General features: G+C 46.5%; 1 protein-coding gene across 3 annotated transcripts; it reads right to left on the bottom strand.

The window, feature by feature from the left end:
- Positions 1-303: 303 nt before the first annotated feature.
- On the bottom strand, positions 304-12,740 carry POLR3GL (RNA polymerase III subunit GL). Of its 3 annotated transcripts, none has more exons than XM_082204350.1 (8): positions 12,566-12,740; positions 10,629-10,819; positions 9,617-9,746; positions 7,465-7,533; positions 6,614-6,670; positions 4,043-4,116; positions 2,758-2,871; positions 304-2,012 (listed from the first exon to the last, which is right to left on the bottom strand). In XM_082204350.1, exons 2-8 carry the CDS (start codon positions 10,752-10,754, stop codon positions 1,926-1,928), a joined length of 657 nt encoding a protein of 218 aa, XP_082060476.1. In that variant the 5' UTR covers positions 10,755-10,819; positions 12,566-12,740; the 3' UTR covers positions 304-1,925. The 3 variants fall into 3 exon arrangements, with proteins under 3 accessions (XP_082060476.1, XP_082060474.1, XP_082060475.1); XM_082204348.1 differs by lacking the exon at positions 12,566-12,740 and adding an exon at positions 11,942-12,053; XM_082204349.1 differs by lacking the exon at positions 12,566-12,740 and adding an exon at positions 11,241-11,258.
- Positions 12,741-17,453: the final 4,713 nt, after the last annotated feature.

Raw genomic sequence — 17,453 nt, 5'->3', positions numbered from 1 at the left:
AAAAGCCAGTTCCGGAAATATAATAGACTATAGCTCAAGTCTGGTGCTCAATTTCTATTTTTAAAATTTTTTTGCTTCAAGGAAAAATCCATTTGTAAACAACACGGAAACAAGCCCTAAACAGGCACTACGTTTCTGAAAGCAGCTTTTATGTCGTGTGGAAACTCAAACATAATGCAGAAATGAAGAAGTAAGAAAAGTATAAGGGATACAGAATACACTGCTGTGCGAATGCAGCCTAAACATGGGCAAACCTTTTGGCTTTCTTGTGAGTGGGAAGCCTCAGGAAACTGAGTGAGCCACGGGGGAAAATGTGGAAACTTTTAATGCAATAAAATAATTTATATGCAGACACATATATTATACACACACACGCACACTGTAAAAAGGAGCGGCATTTTAAAAACTTGCCAACAGGCAAAAATAAAGGGAAGGGCTCTGTCTTGCAGCAATCCTACTTTAGAGAAAGTCCCTAACCTCAAAGTCTTCTCTTTATCCACTCATCTGCTTCACTGAGACTTTTAGGGATTGCTTGAGAATATGCTGCAAATCAGGGAGCTGGTTCAAAGAAAGGACCTTCTGAACCAGCTGAAGGATTCCTAAAGGGAACAGGTGGGATGCTCTGCTTGTCAGTGTGTCAGGATTCCCATTGGTCACAAACACTGTTCCCAGGAGAATTCTTAGAAGGAAGGCAGAAGACAGAGCATCTCTGAGGCTGAGTGGCTGGGCAGTCTGTCCCAGAAATGTGCATGGCCTGCTTGCAGTGGTTGGCCAGCTTGTTTCAATTTGGGGGCTTTGTTTTTTGTAAAAGGAAGAGGGGGAACCTTTGTCCACACTGCATTTTAAAGACAGGATGACACCCTTGAAAACTATACGACCTTTAAAAAGTCCTTCTTCTTTAGCAGCTGATAAATAGCTCCAGGAAGGTGGGGTATTTAGCCCAGCTGGGCTTGCAAAAATCCTTATAAGGGTTAAATATCACAGGGGGCGGTGGGGGGGGAGGATAGCCCCACCACCTTCAACAGTTATGCCTGAGATGGGAAAGTTGTGGATGCAGCTGGCAGCTCTCAATCAAACCAAAGTACAGCACCGAAACCTCGTTGCTGATTAAAATACAAGTTAAAAATCGGGTTTTGTACATCTCAAAATGGGAACTTCTATGCACAGGCATTCCACGAAACAGGGACTGTGTCCCTTCACTAGTTACATGCTCCAGAGGATTGTGGGAGATTCTTGGCAACTCTTCAAAGAGGCTGGCTATCTCCTTTGCCTCCTATTCACCCCCTTCATCTTCAACAGGGCTTCACAAAGTCAAAAGTAGAAAAGTGGAATATAAAACCGTCTTGTTAAAATACTTCCCAAAGAAAAAAATCTGTATCTTTGGCATCCGTTTGGCACTGCCTTCCACACAAGAGGAAAAACAAACACAAGGCATCATTACAAAAGAGAAGATCAAACGAGAGGAATGGTTTTTGCTGTGAATTAACACTGCAGGTAAAAGTCCCTTTCAGTGTCTTCTGGAAGGATTCCATTTCCTTCCTAGGCTCAGGAAAGAAAGACAGGAGTTCACATGCTCTCCTACTAAACCCAAGGGGACCCACATTTTCCAGAAGAAAATGGAGGAAGCCGAAGATCCAACTTCCCTGTGCTGGTTTTGTCAACAGGTGCCCACACAGACACACACAGAGCACCCAGGGAAGAATGGATCAGCGATGCCACCTAGAGGCTGAATGAGCAGAAGTTCCGGCAGGTTCCGCTTGTGACGGGGCCCCACAGAAAGCAATCAGGAGCCTATCCGAAGCCAGACAGTTTGTCCATCCAAGGACCCCAAAGGGGCAGCAGAAAAGGCTACTCAGTGGGGGAGAGATGTTTGGGGCGCTTGTGAGACGCACCTCCCTGTTTGCAAACCGGGTGGGTCACCCCATTCAGTATATGGCTTCATCTATGTTGTCGTCGCTGTCGCCCCCGAAATCTTCACCGTTGTCGAAGTAGGACATGATGTAATCCGTCTCCTGTTGAAGAAGAATAAATGGGTGCAGCGGAGGTGAGAGTTTAGAACAAGCTTTTGCTAAAACCAACAGGTTCAAATAACAAGAAAGGGGATTTCCTCTCAACATTAGGAAAACCTTTTTGAGGGTTAAGAGCTGTTTATCCATGGAATGGACCACCTCGGAAGGTGGTGGACTCTCCTTCATTGGAGATTTTTAAACAGAGGTTGGATGGCCACCTGCCAGGAATTTTTAGCTGTGATTCCTGCATTGCAGGGGGTTGGACTAGATGTCCCTTGGGGACCCCTTCCAACTCTACAGTTCTATGATTCTATGAACCTGATGCTCCTCCAGATGTTTTGGACATCCTGGCTTTCCGAGGTTTCATCAGATGTGGCCCACACACTTTCTAGCTTATCCTTATGGACTAGAAGCACATTCCTTTTTTTTTTAAAGAAACAAAATGTGAATATCTCGTGCCTTGAATTCGCAGGTCAACGCTGATTTCTCAGCTTTAAAAACTGTAGATATCCAAAACCCTCCTGCCAAATGGATCCCTGTTGGATGCCTCTCCAAATTTTAGGGAGCAGAGAAACCTTTTTGGGATGGCACCGCACACACTTTTTTAGCTAAGGAAAGAAGTCTAGTGGTGGCGTTAGCAAGAGGGGGTTGTGCAGGGAAGGCTGCCTGAACCCCTCAACGCAGAGCAACGGCAGGTTGCACCTCTTGCCAAAGACGGGTCTGCGTTTCTGATTTTTGTCCTCCATACCTCCTCAAATTCTTCCTCGTCGTATTCCTCCTCCTCCTCTTCCTTCCCTTCTTCTCCCTCTTCTTTCTCCTCTTCCTCTTCAGACGTCACCTCCTCTTCTTTCTTTTCCAAAGTCTAGGAAACAATTGAAAAGTATTAAGACACAAACTTATTATATCACAATTTCAAGGGAAGACTCCTAGCGCTGAGAACAGGATCTGGGACCCAAAGGAACCATCACACAAACTGGGTCTTGATTCGGCCTCCTGTTCTCCATCCTATTACAGTGGTACCTCGGGTTACATACGCTTCAGGTTACAGACTCCGCTAACCCAGAAATAGTACCTCAGGTTAAGAACTTTGCTTCAGGATGAGAACAGAAATCGTGCAGCGGCAGCAGGAGGCCCCATTAGCTAAAGTGGTGCTTCAGGTTAAGAACAGTTTCAGGTTAAGAACAGACCTCCAGAACGAATTAAGTTCTTAACCCAAGGTACCACTGTATATACAACTCACTCCCGACTTGTGATGGATCTCACCGTCTCTGGTTGATTCAAGATGAAACTTCATTTGGTCCAAAATACAGCAGTCAGATTAGTGGCTGGGGTTCCGTTTAGATCTCACATATAATCCTGACGGTTAGAGCTGTTTGACAGTTAAACAGATGACCCAGGAAAGTGTTGGGCTCTCTTTCATTGGTGATTTATAAACAAGAGATCGGATGGTTTATAAATACAGGAGCCACTGTCGGAGATTCTTCAGCTGTGATTCCTGCATTGCATGGGTTGGACTAGATGACCCCTGGAGGACCTCCCCACTCTACAATTCTGATTTACCCCCTGTTCTAAAACAGCTGCACTGGTTGCCATATCTGGGTCTAATCCAAGGTGCTCACAGTAGTCTTTAAAGCCCTGAACAATGCAGGCCCCAGATATCAGAAAGACTGCCTTCTTCCCTACAAACCAGCCCTCTTGGTAGCTCCTCTGCTCTCAGAGGCTCAGGGATGGCGGTTATGCTCCAAGAGGTCTTCTCTGTGGTGGCCCCTAAACTGCAGAACTCCCTTTCTGCAGAGGTCCGTCTGGCACCTTCACTGTACAGCTTTCGGAGAATGCGGAAGACACACCTCTTCACCCTGGCCTTAATGTTTCTGAAAGCCAGTTGCTTTAAACTACAGGAGGGCAAAAAGTGCTCTTGTCTTTGAGTCCTGCTTGCGGGCTTCCCAGAGGCATTTGACTGGCCCCTGTGAGAACAGGATACTGGACCAGATGGGCCATAGGCCTCATCCTGCAGGCTCATCTTATGTTCTTACCTCCAGCTTCTTGATGGCTTCTTCTTTGTCTACTGGCAACTGAGTTTTGCGCCTGGGGGTAAGGACGGTGGCTCCTGTACCAAAAAGAGACCATCAAGTTAACACCACAGAGAGAGGACAGCAGGATAAATGCTGGAAGCTGCTTCTGTACCAAAGCCAGACCATTAGTCCACCTGGGACATTCCCAGTCTTACTGGGAGACGCCACTGGGGATTGAACCCATGACCTTCTGCACACAAAAGATGCCCTACAGCCCTTGCATACATTTACATCAGCACACCGACATCTCCTGAAGGCTGCCCATTTTCCCCCAGGCATAATTCAAGGAGCTGGCTATCTTACCTACTTGTGTGGTCAACAGTTCCTAAATACAAAACATTCCAGAGGGGTTCACAACAAGGAGCCACAAAGAGCAATGAAAAGTCAAGGCCTCCAAAACATTCAACAGCTCAATACACACATACAGATAATATAAACAGCCAGAAAATTATATATATATATCACCTTAGTTTATATATTAAATAATAAGGCTCCCACAATCAACCATGGGAAACATCTCTACATTTTCGCTGTTCCCCTCCCGAAGCTACAATTCCCAGAGTGATTTAACAATCAACCCCTCTTCTCAGGGAAGTCTGGGAATCGTAGCTCTGTGGGGAATTTGTGGCCTCCTCAGCACCCTTAAACAAACTACAGCTCCCAGAATTCTCAGGGGGAAGCCACAACTATCTAAAGTGGCATCCTAGTACTTAAAATATATGGTGCGAATGTGGCCTCTCAGCTCACAAGGGGCAAGAATGAGGGTTCTGGGTTCATCTGCTTATCCGAAAGCCATGGCATGTCCCAGAATCCTCTGCAACACACGGGTTCTTTGGCGCATTAATTTGGCAGGGGCAGAAAACTTTGAAAAGTGGCAATTTATAAAATCCTAGTAAGGTTAGGCCCATCGTACCCAAGAGACCACCATCTTCTCCCTCACCATTTTGAAGACCCACCAACCAAGGACATCCTCTTAACGTGATCATTTCTGCACCAGGGTTGGGCATCAAGGGCAGAAGGTTCTCTCAGGCCCTGCTTGCCAGTTACAAGACTTTTTCCCACCTTGGATTTACAGAGGCCTCAGCTCTCTTCGGAAGGGTGACAAACTCTGCCTGTCTGAACTCATCTCCCTGGCTGCGGATTAAACCGGGAAAGGGTGTGGGAATTCTGAGCGGAAATCTGTCACTAAATTCCCCATAAAACTGAACAGTAAGCTGCGTAAATGGGGACTTGGGCAATTCAGGAAAAGCTAAATGGGTTTTTACGGGAAAGAACCCTTGTAAACTGGCAGAGGCAGCATGGTACAGTGGGCAGAGCTGTTGGCTGTGCACACATTACCGGCTTAAAATGTGGTGGAGCTGTTTCCACCCCCTCTGTTTCAAATCGCATTTGCACACTGTACACAGCTGGGTGTGTGTTTCCAAGTTGCTGTCTGTCCACACACCAGCGGGTGGGGAGGAGGCATGGCTGTCTTCATAGAGGCTGTGTGGTGCAGTGGTTAGAGTGATTTGAGGCCAGTCACTCACTCTCAACCTAACCTACCTCACAGGGTTGTTGTGAGGATAAAATGGGGGGAGGGGGGAGTGAGAACTATGTACGCCACCTTGAGCTCCTTGGAGAAAAAGGTGGAATATATAAATGGGAAATGATATACAATTAATTGAAAAGGCTGTTCAAAATAACGTTTGTTTAAAAAAAGCCCAGAAGCTTTTCTTTTGGGAATTATAGGGACAGAACTACCTAAATTCTATAGAAATTTATTTAGGTATGCAACTACAGCAGCAAGAATGCTACTTGCCCCAAAGTGGAAAGAAGCAGAAGTCCCAGCAAAGGAAAAATGGATACAAAAACTTATGGATTATACAGAAATGGCAAAACTTACCGGAAGAATAAGAAATCAAGATAACAAACTCTTATCTTGATTTATTTATTTACAGATAAATTGTAAACAGATAAGAACATTGACAGGATTATTGTAACAACCTGCAATTTCATAAGAGTATATATTTAAAGTAGATAATAAAAATGAGCCAATTAAACGAATTTGGATATGCAGAAAATATTAAAAAATAAATTTAAGGAACCTCAGAAAGAGGGGAAGGAAGTCAAACTTTGAAATGTTAAATTGATTGTAAAACTAATAAAATGTATAAACCTGAAAAGTATACATAAAACCTTTTTTAAAAAAAGGAATATATAAATGCAAGAAAGAAATAAGGATTATGCCTTTAAATCAGATCAAAGCTGGCCTGCTTGTGGGGAGATGAAAAGGCAGCTTTTCTCAACAGGATAGATACGGATTGTGGCTGATAGTGTGCGTACATTGCTTCCTAAACCAGTGGTGGGGGCCTACTGGATGCAGATACTTAAGAGCGGGGTGAGCAGAGTGCTGCCATTTGAGTCGCAGAGATGAAGGGTCAAATCCCTGTTCTGCACCTGGGCGATTGTGGGGTGGGAAAGCATAAAAGTCAGAAAAGGGGGGTTTCTGTTGCTGCTGTTCTGACTTTAGCTTGAACGCGGAGAAGTACTTACTCTGCTTTTTAATCTTCCGCACCCGGATCTTTAATTCTTGGGGTAGCTGTTTCCAATCTGCAAAGATAAATAGCCAAGCAAAATTTAATTACTTGGGCACACGTGGAAGGTCTGGCTGGATTTTCTTATAAAATCCATTACTTCTGTACTTCAGAGCCATTCAAAATTCCTTATATCATTTATCCCCCCCCAAAAAAAATCCCCCCTCCCCAAAAAACCTAGGTAGGAATTTTGCCTTGTGCTCTAAGCAGGGAACTCTATCTGTGTATACTCTACACAGGTCTCATGCATCCCTGTTGGCAAGGTGGGCTGGGGGAATAATGTGGGGTGAGGAGACAGGATCCTACCTTGGCCCTTCAGTGCCCACTGTTAATATGGGGGTAATAACATCAGCCTAACTCACAGGTTTGTTTTAAGGGCTGCAATGGGATGATGCATATGGAATGCAACTGTACCCGCCAAACCACCTCACAAATGATTATTACTCATCTCTTTCAGGCACTGAACAAGAAGAAGAAGAAGAGTTTGGATTGATATCCCACTTTATCACTACCCGAAGGAGTCTCAAAGTGGCTAACATTCTCCTTTCCCTTCCTCCCCCACAACAAACACTCTGTGAGGTGAGTGGGGCTGAGAGACTTCAGAGAAGTGTGACTAGCCCAAGGTCACCCAGTAGCTGCATGTGGAAGAGCGGAGATGCGAACCCGGTTCACCAGATTACGAGTCTATCTCTCTTAACCACTACACCACAATGTCTCTCACACCTATGTTTCCAGACGCATGCATACATTCAGTCCCGTCAGAGTAGGCCCACTGAAAATAATAACTAACTAAAATATTCCCGGACTTACCAGGACTCCACTCAATGGCATTGTCAACAGGAGTGGACATCTGATACTTGTCGGAATAGCGTTCCACATCTGGAAAATGCAGGATGCAGACAGGTTTCAAGAAACAAGCCATTCTACCAACCCACACACAGATGTAGGGACTTGACTAAACCCGGTGTGGCTAACTTGTGGTTCTCTTCATGGGATTCTCTTTACACCCCGAAGCTGCCTCCTACTTGCCCCCATACCCAACAGGCCCTACTTTATTCCTCCCCTTACTTCTCTGCTCTTATGAGTTGACACAGGTTTTGTTCTAATGCAGGCTTCCTCAACCTTGGCCCTCCAGATGTTTTTGGCCTACAACTCCCATGATCCCTAGCTAGCAGGGCCAGTGGTCAGGGATGATGGGAATTGTAGTCTCAAAACATCTGGAGGGCCGAGGTTGAGGAAACCTGTTCTAATGGTCTCCAGCATCCTCAGAACAACAAAAGAACATAAAAGAGCCCACTGGATCAGGCCAATGGCCCATCTAGTCCAGCCTCCTGTTCTCACTGTGCTCAACCAAACACTCCTGGGAAGAACATCAGCAATGCTCTCCCCCTTGTGCAGTTTCCAGAAAACCCTGATCCCAATCTAGCCACTGAGATTTCCCACCAGGTGCTACCCATATATTCTCAGGGCTATTTAGGGACCCCTGAGGCCCAGAAGTGTGCTTTCAAAAGAAGAAGAAAGCTCTTGATCCTCATTTTGTGTGTGCCCAGTATCCAATTCCTCAAGTGGTCACTGTGGAGCTCAAAGAGCCTTGATCCTACGAGTGAAACCAGAGCCTGGAATTTAAAAATATGTTTGTCGAAGAATGAATGAACAGTTCCTGAAAGCCCACAGAGGGAAGACGCCCATCGCATCTTATGATCCTCTTCTCTGGGCTTCTCCGACCAAGAAGGTCGCCCAGGCTGGTGGATCACAGCAGAAGATCACTGCTGTGCTCCGCTGAACACAAGCAGAGGTCATTGGCTTGGCCAATGACCTCTTGTCAACATAACCCAAAGCTGGCTTTAGGCCAGTGAAAACCAGCCACTCGATAGGGATCTAGGAATCCTGAAATTTAGAGAGATTTGGGGTTTAGAGTCACTGGGTTTGCACACACCGATGACACCAAGTGGCCTCAGGTTAACAAGGTGTATATGACACCACAGATGAGAAGGATTTTACAACCCAGAGAAACTTGACTTGGGGGGATTTTGCAATATCTCCGGGATGCACCTGCCTATAACAACATGTGCAGAGGAGGGTGATGAAGGTGGCGAAAGGTCTGGAGACCAAGCCTTATGAGGAATGGTCTAGGGATCTGGGTATGCTCAGCCTGGAAAAGAGGAGACCGAGAGGGGATACAGCTAAGAAACAGGGAGGTGGAGAGAAAGGAGGGGTTGGGAAATGGGAGTGAATCTGCTCCCGTTTGCCTGTCATTGCCCAATCTTCACAGCAAGGCCTGGGAATGATGCTGCCAGATGATATAGGTCACATCAGCACCGTACATTCAAAGCACGATGATACCACTTGAAGCAGCCATGGCTTTCCCCAAAGAATCATGGGAATTGTAGTTTGTTAAGGGTGCCAAGAGTTGGGATACCCAGAGTTCCCTGGGAAAGAGGCATTGATTGTGAAAACCGCTCTGGGAATAGATCAACAACTTGGGTGGCCTTAAAAGAAGGATTAGGCAAATTCACGGAGGAGTAGGCTACCAATGACTATTAACTATGATGATGATGTTCTGCCTCCAGGGCCAATGCCAGCTGCTGGAAACCACTGGAGGGGAGAGGGCTCTTGTGCTTGGGTTTCCCATTGGGGCATCTGGTTGGCCACTGGGATGCTGGACTAGATGGGCCATTGGCCTGATCCAGCACACTCTATTTATGTTCTTATGACTTCCAACATTCATGGCTGACCCTTCCCCCTCCTTCAGAAAAACAAACCCAAAATTCCCATTGGTGAACGTTCTGTGACTCCGAAGCAGGTCAGCCAATCTATGGGGTCGGGTAGCGATTAAAAGATGGCAAACTATTTTTGCCCTTTGATATTTAAGAGGTGGGTCAGCTGTTTCACTGTCCTCCTAGCAGAGGAGGAATTCTGCATTCTTCTTGCCTGGTGGGTTGTTGTGTTGTTGTTGTTTTACCTTTCTTTGGTGCAGAAGGCTTGATGAAGTACGGCAGGTTCTTCATAGCACCCCTCAGCTCTTGTTTCAGGGCCAACATGTATTCAACCTCCTCTCCCGTTTGCAGTGGAACAGGTTTATATTCTAAGGGCTGTATGGGGAGAGGCAAAGAGACACAATAAGGTAACCTGCCTCACAGGGTTGAAATGGGGGGTGAAATGAGAAGGGGAGAGAACCCTTTATGCCACCTTGAGCTCCTTATAAATGCAATAAATAAATACAGATAAATTTATTGGCTAAATTAATATGTCTGATTTTTCTAGACCCCCCCCCAAGATCAAATTAAGAAAAAAAGTAACATGGATTACAGTATAAATAGAAATACCACCACCTGGCTACCCTACAAATGGTATTTCAGGATTCAGGTTACGTTTCTTTAAAGCACAATACATTCTACTGGTAGGATTAAAAATATTCTATTTAACATAATATTTGATCTACTGTAATATTCAATAGTAGGGACGCAGGTGGCGCTGTGGGTTAAACCACAGAGCCTAGGACTTGCCAATCAGAAGGTCAGTGGTTTGAATCCCAGCGACGGGATGAGCTCCCGTTGCTTGGTCCCTGCTCCTGCCTACCTAGCAGTTCGAAAGCACGTCAAAGTGCAAGTAGATAAATAGGTACCACTCCGGCGGGAAGGTAAACGGTGTTTCCGTGCGCTGCTCTGGTTCGCCAGAAGCGGCTTAGTCATGCTGGCCACATGACCCGGAAACTGTACGCCGGCTCCCTTGGCCAGTAAAGTGAGATGAGCGCTGCAACCCCAGAGTCAGGCACGACTGGACCTAATGGTCAGGGGTCCCTTTACCTTTAATATTCAATACCACAGTTTCCTTTAGAGGATTCATTGTTTTATATAACCTATTTTTATTTATGCTTTAAATCAACATTGCTTTGGTAATACAAGTTTGATATGGAACGTAAATAAATATAATAAAAGAGGGGGAGAAATTAAGAAAAAGCAATCCAGACTCACAGGAAACAGTGGGGATGGTTGGAGGGTGGGTGGGGGCAGAGCCTCCCCCTTTCCGATGCCCACAGCTTCAACGTTGAAGGTCATGTGACCGCCGCGGCCCCTCCCTCTGCCGCCTCTTCCAGCCATGATTGGTCCTCTGGGCAGAAATAGGTACCGATGGTCTTAGGAGAGGTGTTGTCAGGAGGCAAAATCTGTCACACAATAAGATGAGAGGTATAAATTACTTTTTATCTTGCTTTTTCGCCAGACCGAGTCTCTGTTAAAACAACACAGATAAAATACCAGGGAGTAGGCCCCAGAGGAGGGGAAAAGCACAGGATATAATTTTTGGGAAATGAGCACTTGTTGCAGAAATGGTCCTAAATTTATCTCATTAATATGAGATATATGAGAATTTAATTTGTTTAATTTATGCTGGATTAGACAGATCTTTGGCCTGCACGACAGTTTTGAAGCTCAGTTGTGGTTACAGCATTGCTGTGTAACGTAGCACAACAGCATGTGGCCAGATACACACAGCCAAATGAGGGAGCAGAGTCATGGGGCAAAGGTGAAACAGAGAACAGGACCCTTGCACCTTTAATACTTGTGTAAGGGTCCAGGAGTCCTCACTTTCGCTTCTCTGGCCTCCCAACCTGAGGTGGTATAGCTGACCGTACCAACGAAGGTGGGAGATCTCTCTCTCTGCTGTGCCACTTTTCACCTTGTGTTGGATCTCTGTGGGAAACAAGCAAACCCTGCAAGCGGAAAGCTAGCAGATGGGGCAAAAGGGTTCGCTTGGCTCCCTTGCTACTTTTCTCCTTGCAGGGAGCAAGCTGACTTTAAGGTGCATCCGAAAATCAAACCAGCTCCACATTAGATGTTTACATTCTGGACCTGTGGCATTTGGATCGAGCCAGCCCGCCACGGGACACACGCACACAATGTCACCCACGATGGCAGGCTGTCCTTCAGAAGCAAGCCGTAGCTGCAACTGCAAAAGGGAAAATGAGCCGTAGCTCAGCGGCGGCGAAGCTGCTTTGCATGCGGAACTTCCCAAGTTCGATTCCTCAGTGGGAGAGCGGGAAGTGACCGAGATCCCGGAGAGCTACAACTGCCAGTCAGTGTAGGCAATATTGAGCTAGAAGGGCCGGGGGTGGTCTGACCCGGTGCGAAGCAGCACCCTGGGGGGGGGGACTCCCCTTTACTCCCTTATTACCCCATTAGTCCCTCTCCTCCACCAAGAGGTGGGCGGGACTCCTTCCCAGGCCTCTCACTGAAGAATGGACCGGACCAGTCCATCGATCCAAGACCTTTCCCCTCCCCGCCTTTACCTTAGTTTCCCCTTTGCAAGGCCCACGTGGGGGCGGGGTGGGGGGAGGCAGCGGGCAGAGCTGCTGCCGGGTCCTTCGAAGCCGGATACGCAACGTTCGAAAGGGGCGGAGCTCCTCGGCCCGCGGCCAATAGGGAGGAGGGTAGGGAGGAGGAAGAGGAGTGGCTTAAGAACTTGTGAATGGGGCGGGTGTCAAGCTGATTTTTGTTAGCTTGGAATCATTTTTTTTAAAAAAGAATTGGAAGGAACCCAAATGGTCATTTAGTCTCACCCCCAACAATGGGGGTGGGGTGGGTGGGTGGAGGCTGGTCTCCCTGTATAGATGCAATCAAATCACGCAGCATGTGTTTTGGCTGGAAGTAAGTGAAGAAGCTACCTCTAACCTTACTCAGGAGTAAGAGACATATGGAGCTTACTCCCAGGTAAGCGGATCCAGGGTTGCAGGCTTACGCAGAACAAGTCCTTCAAAAAGGTGCCGGCTGCAACCCGTGCCTAGGTAACAGGGTACTCCACTGAGCACAGGGGCGCTTACTTCCGAGTAAATGTGCAGGGGATCGGGCCGCACCAATTTTCTCTCCCCCCCCGAAATGGTTAACCGAACTGCAGCCTTGCATCGTGCATTTACCTTGAAACCAGCGATTGGGATTTACTCCTGAGTAGACCTGTCAGCAGCGCGCAGTTAATTTATCGGGTGATACCTCTGTTTTGTCAGCCGTTCCTCTCGTTTTTGCACACACCAGGGATAAGAGTGGGTGCAGGTTTTTTTTTTCTTTTTAAGGAAAATGTTATCAAGCAATTTGTCTCCGCGTTCCAAAGTGCTTCTCTCCTACACACCTTTAAACCCTTTACATATCATTTCCCCCCTCTTTCACATTTTCATTCAGATATAGGACATGACATATTAAATGAAGTGTGTGTGTATGGGTATACATATAAATATAATTTAAATATATTAAAATTGAAATTCATTTATATGTTTAACAGTGCAATTCTATACAGTTGTTATTATTACCACACACTTTATTACCCTCCCCCCATCCTGAGGTCCTAGGGCAGGTTACAACAATTAAAAACAACAATAATTTAAAAGTTCAGTTTTACACAATATTTAAAACAGTTTTAAACAACTGAAAATTACAAAATAAGGCATGTTCTGAAAATATACATCTCAAGAGTCAAAAGCCAGGGTGAAGAGATGTGTCTTCAGCCAAAAGCTGCATAGTTAAGGGGCTTGATGCACCTACATGGGGCAAGGAGTTAGACAATTAAGGGGCCCTCTCCCAGGTCACCACTACCCCAAACTTCTGAGGGTGGAAGAACAACCAAGAGGGCCCCCTCTACAGATCTCAGCACCCGAGAGGGTCTGTCTCGAAGGCGGTCATCTTTCAGGTATTTGGGGCCTGTGTCATTCAGGGTTTTAAACATCACCTCTGGGATAGTTCAGCCGGTTGGAGCATGATACTTTTAATCTCAGGGTTGTGCGTTTGAGCCCCAAGTTGGGCAAAATATTCCTTCATTGCAGGGGGGTTGGACTAGATGACCCTCGTGGTCCCTTCCAACTCTACAATTCTATGATTCCATCTTCATGAAAAATCTGTAAGGTGGGATGCCTCAAAACCATCCAATCTGTCATTGTTGAGTGGGGGTTTGAATATTTAAGCCTGTGCATTGTACATGCCAACTCGTCACCAATAATAATAATAATAATAATAATAATAATAATAATAATTTATTATTTGTACCCCGCCCATCTGGCTGGGTCTCCCCAGCCACTCTGGGCGGCTTCCACAGAGACCAAAAATACACTAAAATGTCACACATTAAAAACTTCCCTGAACAGGGCTGCCTTAAGATGTTTTCTGAATGTCAGGTAGTTGTTTATCACTTTGACATCTGATGGGAGGGCGTTCCACAGGGCGGGCGCCACTACCTAGAAGGCCCTCTGCCTGGTTCCCTGTAGCTTTGCTTCTCGCAATGAGGGAACCGTCAGAAGGCCCTCGGTGCTGTATCTCAGCGTCCGGGCAGAACGATGGGGGTGGAGACGCTCCTTCAGTAAAGTTCCTCTGAGCATGCGCAAAGGTGCGTTTCTCTTTCTACTGGTTTTTGGTTCCAGTGATAATGATTTCAAGATAGGGAAGGCCTTAAGATGATCAGGGCCTGGTCAGTGCCTGGATGGGTGGCCCACCCAGGACCCCATGAACGCCACATTGGGTTCTCTGATGGACAAACTGTGGGATGTATATGTAAGAAAATAAATACCTACATTAATAAATAGCCACACAGAGATCTGCTAAGGTGAAGGGAGGCATGGAGCTATTTTTGGATTAGCCACAATCCCCGTGATCAAGCGCCCGTTTCTGATCCCAAGCCCCTCCTGATTTCCTAAGTTTTTCCCCCACCCTCCCCACCCTGAAATTTCTCTCTGGAGCTGCTAAGGTGATTCATCTCCCTCCTCCCTCCCCTGCTCAGAGAGCGGCCTTAAAATTGCACAGACATAAAAATAAACCGTTTTCTTGATCTGCGCATCATATTAATAGCAGAGCCACACTAGCACGTGGGCTGATGCCATGGGAGGGGGGGGGTAGCAGGAGCCAGAGACATATTGCTATTAGATTCTCTCCTTCTTCTTCTTTTCTCCATCCGCTAAGGCATCTCAGCAGCCCATCACCCTGGGATGCCTGTGTGTTGCCCAGCCGGTGGTTGCCATAGCAACAGAGCGTGGGGTGGGGGGAGATGCAGGAGAAGATGGAGGGGGAGAAAGAAGCAGAAGTGGACACGGAGAGAAAAAAGGGGGGCAGGGAGTAGCAATCTACATTTTAAAAATATGCATTTAATTATGAGTCAGTTTGTGCAATCTCTTTTCGGCATCTATTTCTAATGTACACAGATGTCTTTTCTGAACCAGAGGTGGGGGACATGTGGTCCTCCAGATGTAGCTGGATTCTCCCATCATCCCTGACTGCTGGCCGTGCTGACCCTTCATTCTAGCATGTATGTGGTGCCGGGTGATGCACTTTGCACATGCTCTGATGCACTCTTGGTGGGGTTTTTTTTCCTGCACAGAGCTTCTACAGCTTAGTAGCCAGATAAACTGAGCTAGGAAGCAGAAAATCCCCAGCAAGACAGATAGGCAGTAAGGGTTGCCTTCATTGTTAGTCCTACTCAGAGAAGACCCACTGAAAATAACAGTGAGGACCAACTTAGGCCCTTTACTCTGAGCGTGACTTACTGAAAAGCACCCAAGTATGCTTGCCTGATTTTATCCTGACAATAAAGCAGTGGATTTGCGGTGGAGAGGGCTGCACATGGCAAGCAGAGGGTTACTACCTTGTGAGTAGACCCTATGGATTTCAATGAGTTACAGTTTCACCAGCTAGATAATTGTCCCTCGGCTCTGCATCAGTAATAGAGGGAGAGTAATTTCATCCCAGAGTGGAGAGCCACTTAGGTGTTGCAGAGATAATGTGTTTGAAATATCATTTGACACTGCAAAAATATGGCAAGTGCTGTTATGATTTCCGCTACTTCACAGGTTTCCGGGCTAACATTGACATTATATTCTGGGGCTGAGCCCTCCCGTTCAGATTATTCGCTCAGAGGTCAACGGACTCGCCCCTCCGCCACCTCCAAACCCACAAGTCCTCATTTCCCCTGCCTAGCGTATGTCATAAGAGCGTTAAAACATAAGGAGAGCCTGTGGGATCAGGCCAAAGGGAGCCCATATAGTCCGGGATCCTGTGCTCACAGTGGCCAACCAGATGCCCCAATGGGAAACCTGCAAGCAGGATTCAAACACAAGAGCAACTCTCCCCTCCTGGGTTTTCAAGAAACTGGTTTTCAAAAGCATTGTTGCTTCTGATGGTGGAGGCAGAGCATAGATATCCTGGCTAGTAGCCATCAATAGCCCTCTCCTCCATGAATTTGTATTATTATTATTATTATTATTATTATTATTATTATTATTCAGTGGCGTAGCGTGGGGGTGCAGGGGGGTCCAGCTGCACCGGGCGCAACATCTGGGGGTTAGGGTTAGGGGGCGCAAATTACTTGTCTTGCCCCGGGTGCTGACAACCCACGCTACGCCACTGTTATTATTATTACAGTATTATTATTATTACCCCACCCATTTGGCTGAGGTTTCCCCAGCCACTCTGGGTGGCTCCCAACAGAACACTAAAAACAGAATAAAACTTCAAACATTAAAAACTTTCCTAAACAGGGCTGCCTTCAGATGTCTTCTAAAAGTCAGATAGTTGTTTATTTCCTTGACATCTGATGGGAGGGCGTTCCACAGGGCAGGCGCCACTACTGAGAAGGCCCTCTGCCTGGTTTCCTGTAGCTTCACTTTTCGCAGTGAGGGAACCGCCAGAAGGCCCTCCGCTTAATCTTCTTTTAAAGCAATCCAAGTTGGTTGCCATTTCTGTCTCCTGTGGCCGTGAGTTCCATAGTTTAACAATGCACTGTATAAAGAGATACTTTCTTTTTTCTGTCCTGAATCTTCCAACATTCATCTCCATTGAGTTCTAGCGTTATGATGAAAGAGGGAGGAAAAACTTTCCTCTGTCCATTTTCTCCATGCCATGTATCATTTTGAAAACTTCTATCATGTCCTTGCCTTTCCTCTAAGTTAAACTAAACAGCCAGAAGTCCTTCAGGCACTGCCTGCTTCATTGCTGTTGCTTTGGGAAAGGGCCGCAGCTCAGCAGAAGAGCATTTGCTTTTCATACAAAGGCTCCCAGGTTCAGTCCCCAGGTAGGACCGGGAGAGGCCCCTACCTGACACTATGGAGAGCTGCTGCCAGTCAGTGTAGACAGTACAGAGCTTGATGGACCAGTGGCCAGGCTCAATATAAGGCAGCTTCCTGGGTTCCTATGTTGCCATGTTTGGAAGGCACCTATAGAATAACAACAACAACAACAATTTTATTATTTGTTCCCCGCCCATCTGACTGGGTTTCCCCAGCCACTCTGGGCGGCTACCAACAGAACACTAAAAACAGAATAAAACTTAAAACATTAAAAACTTCCCTAAACAGAACTGCCTTCAGATGTCTTCTAAAAGTCAGGTCCTTCTTTATTTCCTTGACATCTGATGGGAGCCACTAGCACTGGGAAGTTGGAAGGGACCTCAAGGGTCATCGACCCTCTCAACGCATAGACATTCCGATGCTGCAGAAACAGGAGTATGGTACAGAAAGGCTGGCATCTGAGCAGAACTTGGTGCTGTGGGTTTGCATTCCCCTGGCGGATGGGACTTTGCCACACCTGCTCTGCTCAGCAGTTTTAAGAAAAGAGGGAAAGATCCCCACCCTACCCCCAATAATCGGAGCAGACTTTGCTGGTGGGAGGGAAATTATATCTGCTGGGTATGCGGGGGAATGTAGCACTTATAAAGACTCGCCTTATTGCTGCAATTTTTATTTGCTTTTAGTATTGTATAATATTGTGCTTTGGATATTGTGTGTTTTAATTCTTAAGGAAGGCGGCAGGGAATGTTTCGCCCAAGGCTTCTGG

The sequence above is a fragment of the Podarcis vaucheri genome (genome assembly GCF_965113315.1).
Source record: "Podarcis vaucheri genome assembly, chromosome: 16".
In the NCBI taxonomy this organism is placed as follows: Eukaryota; Metazoa; Chordata; class Lepidosauria; order Squamata; family Lacertidae; genus Podarcis; species Podarcis vaucheri.
Note: the sequence above shows the minus strand (reverse complement) of the source record. Positions and strands in the feature narration are given on the sequence as shown.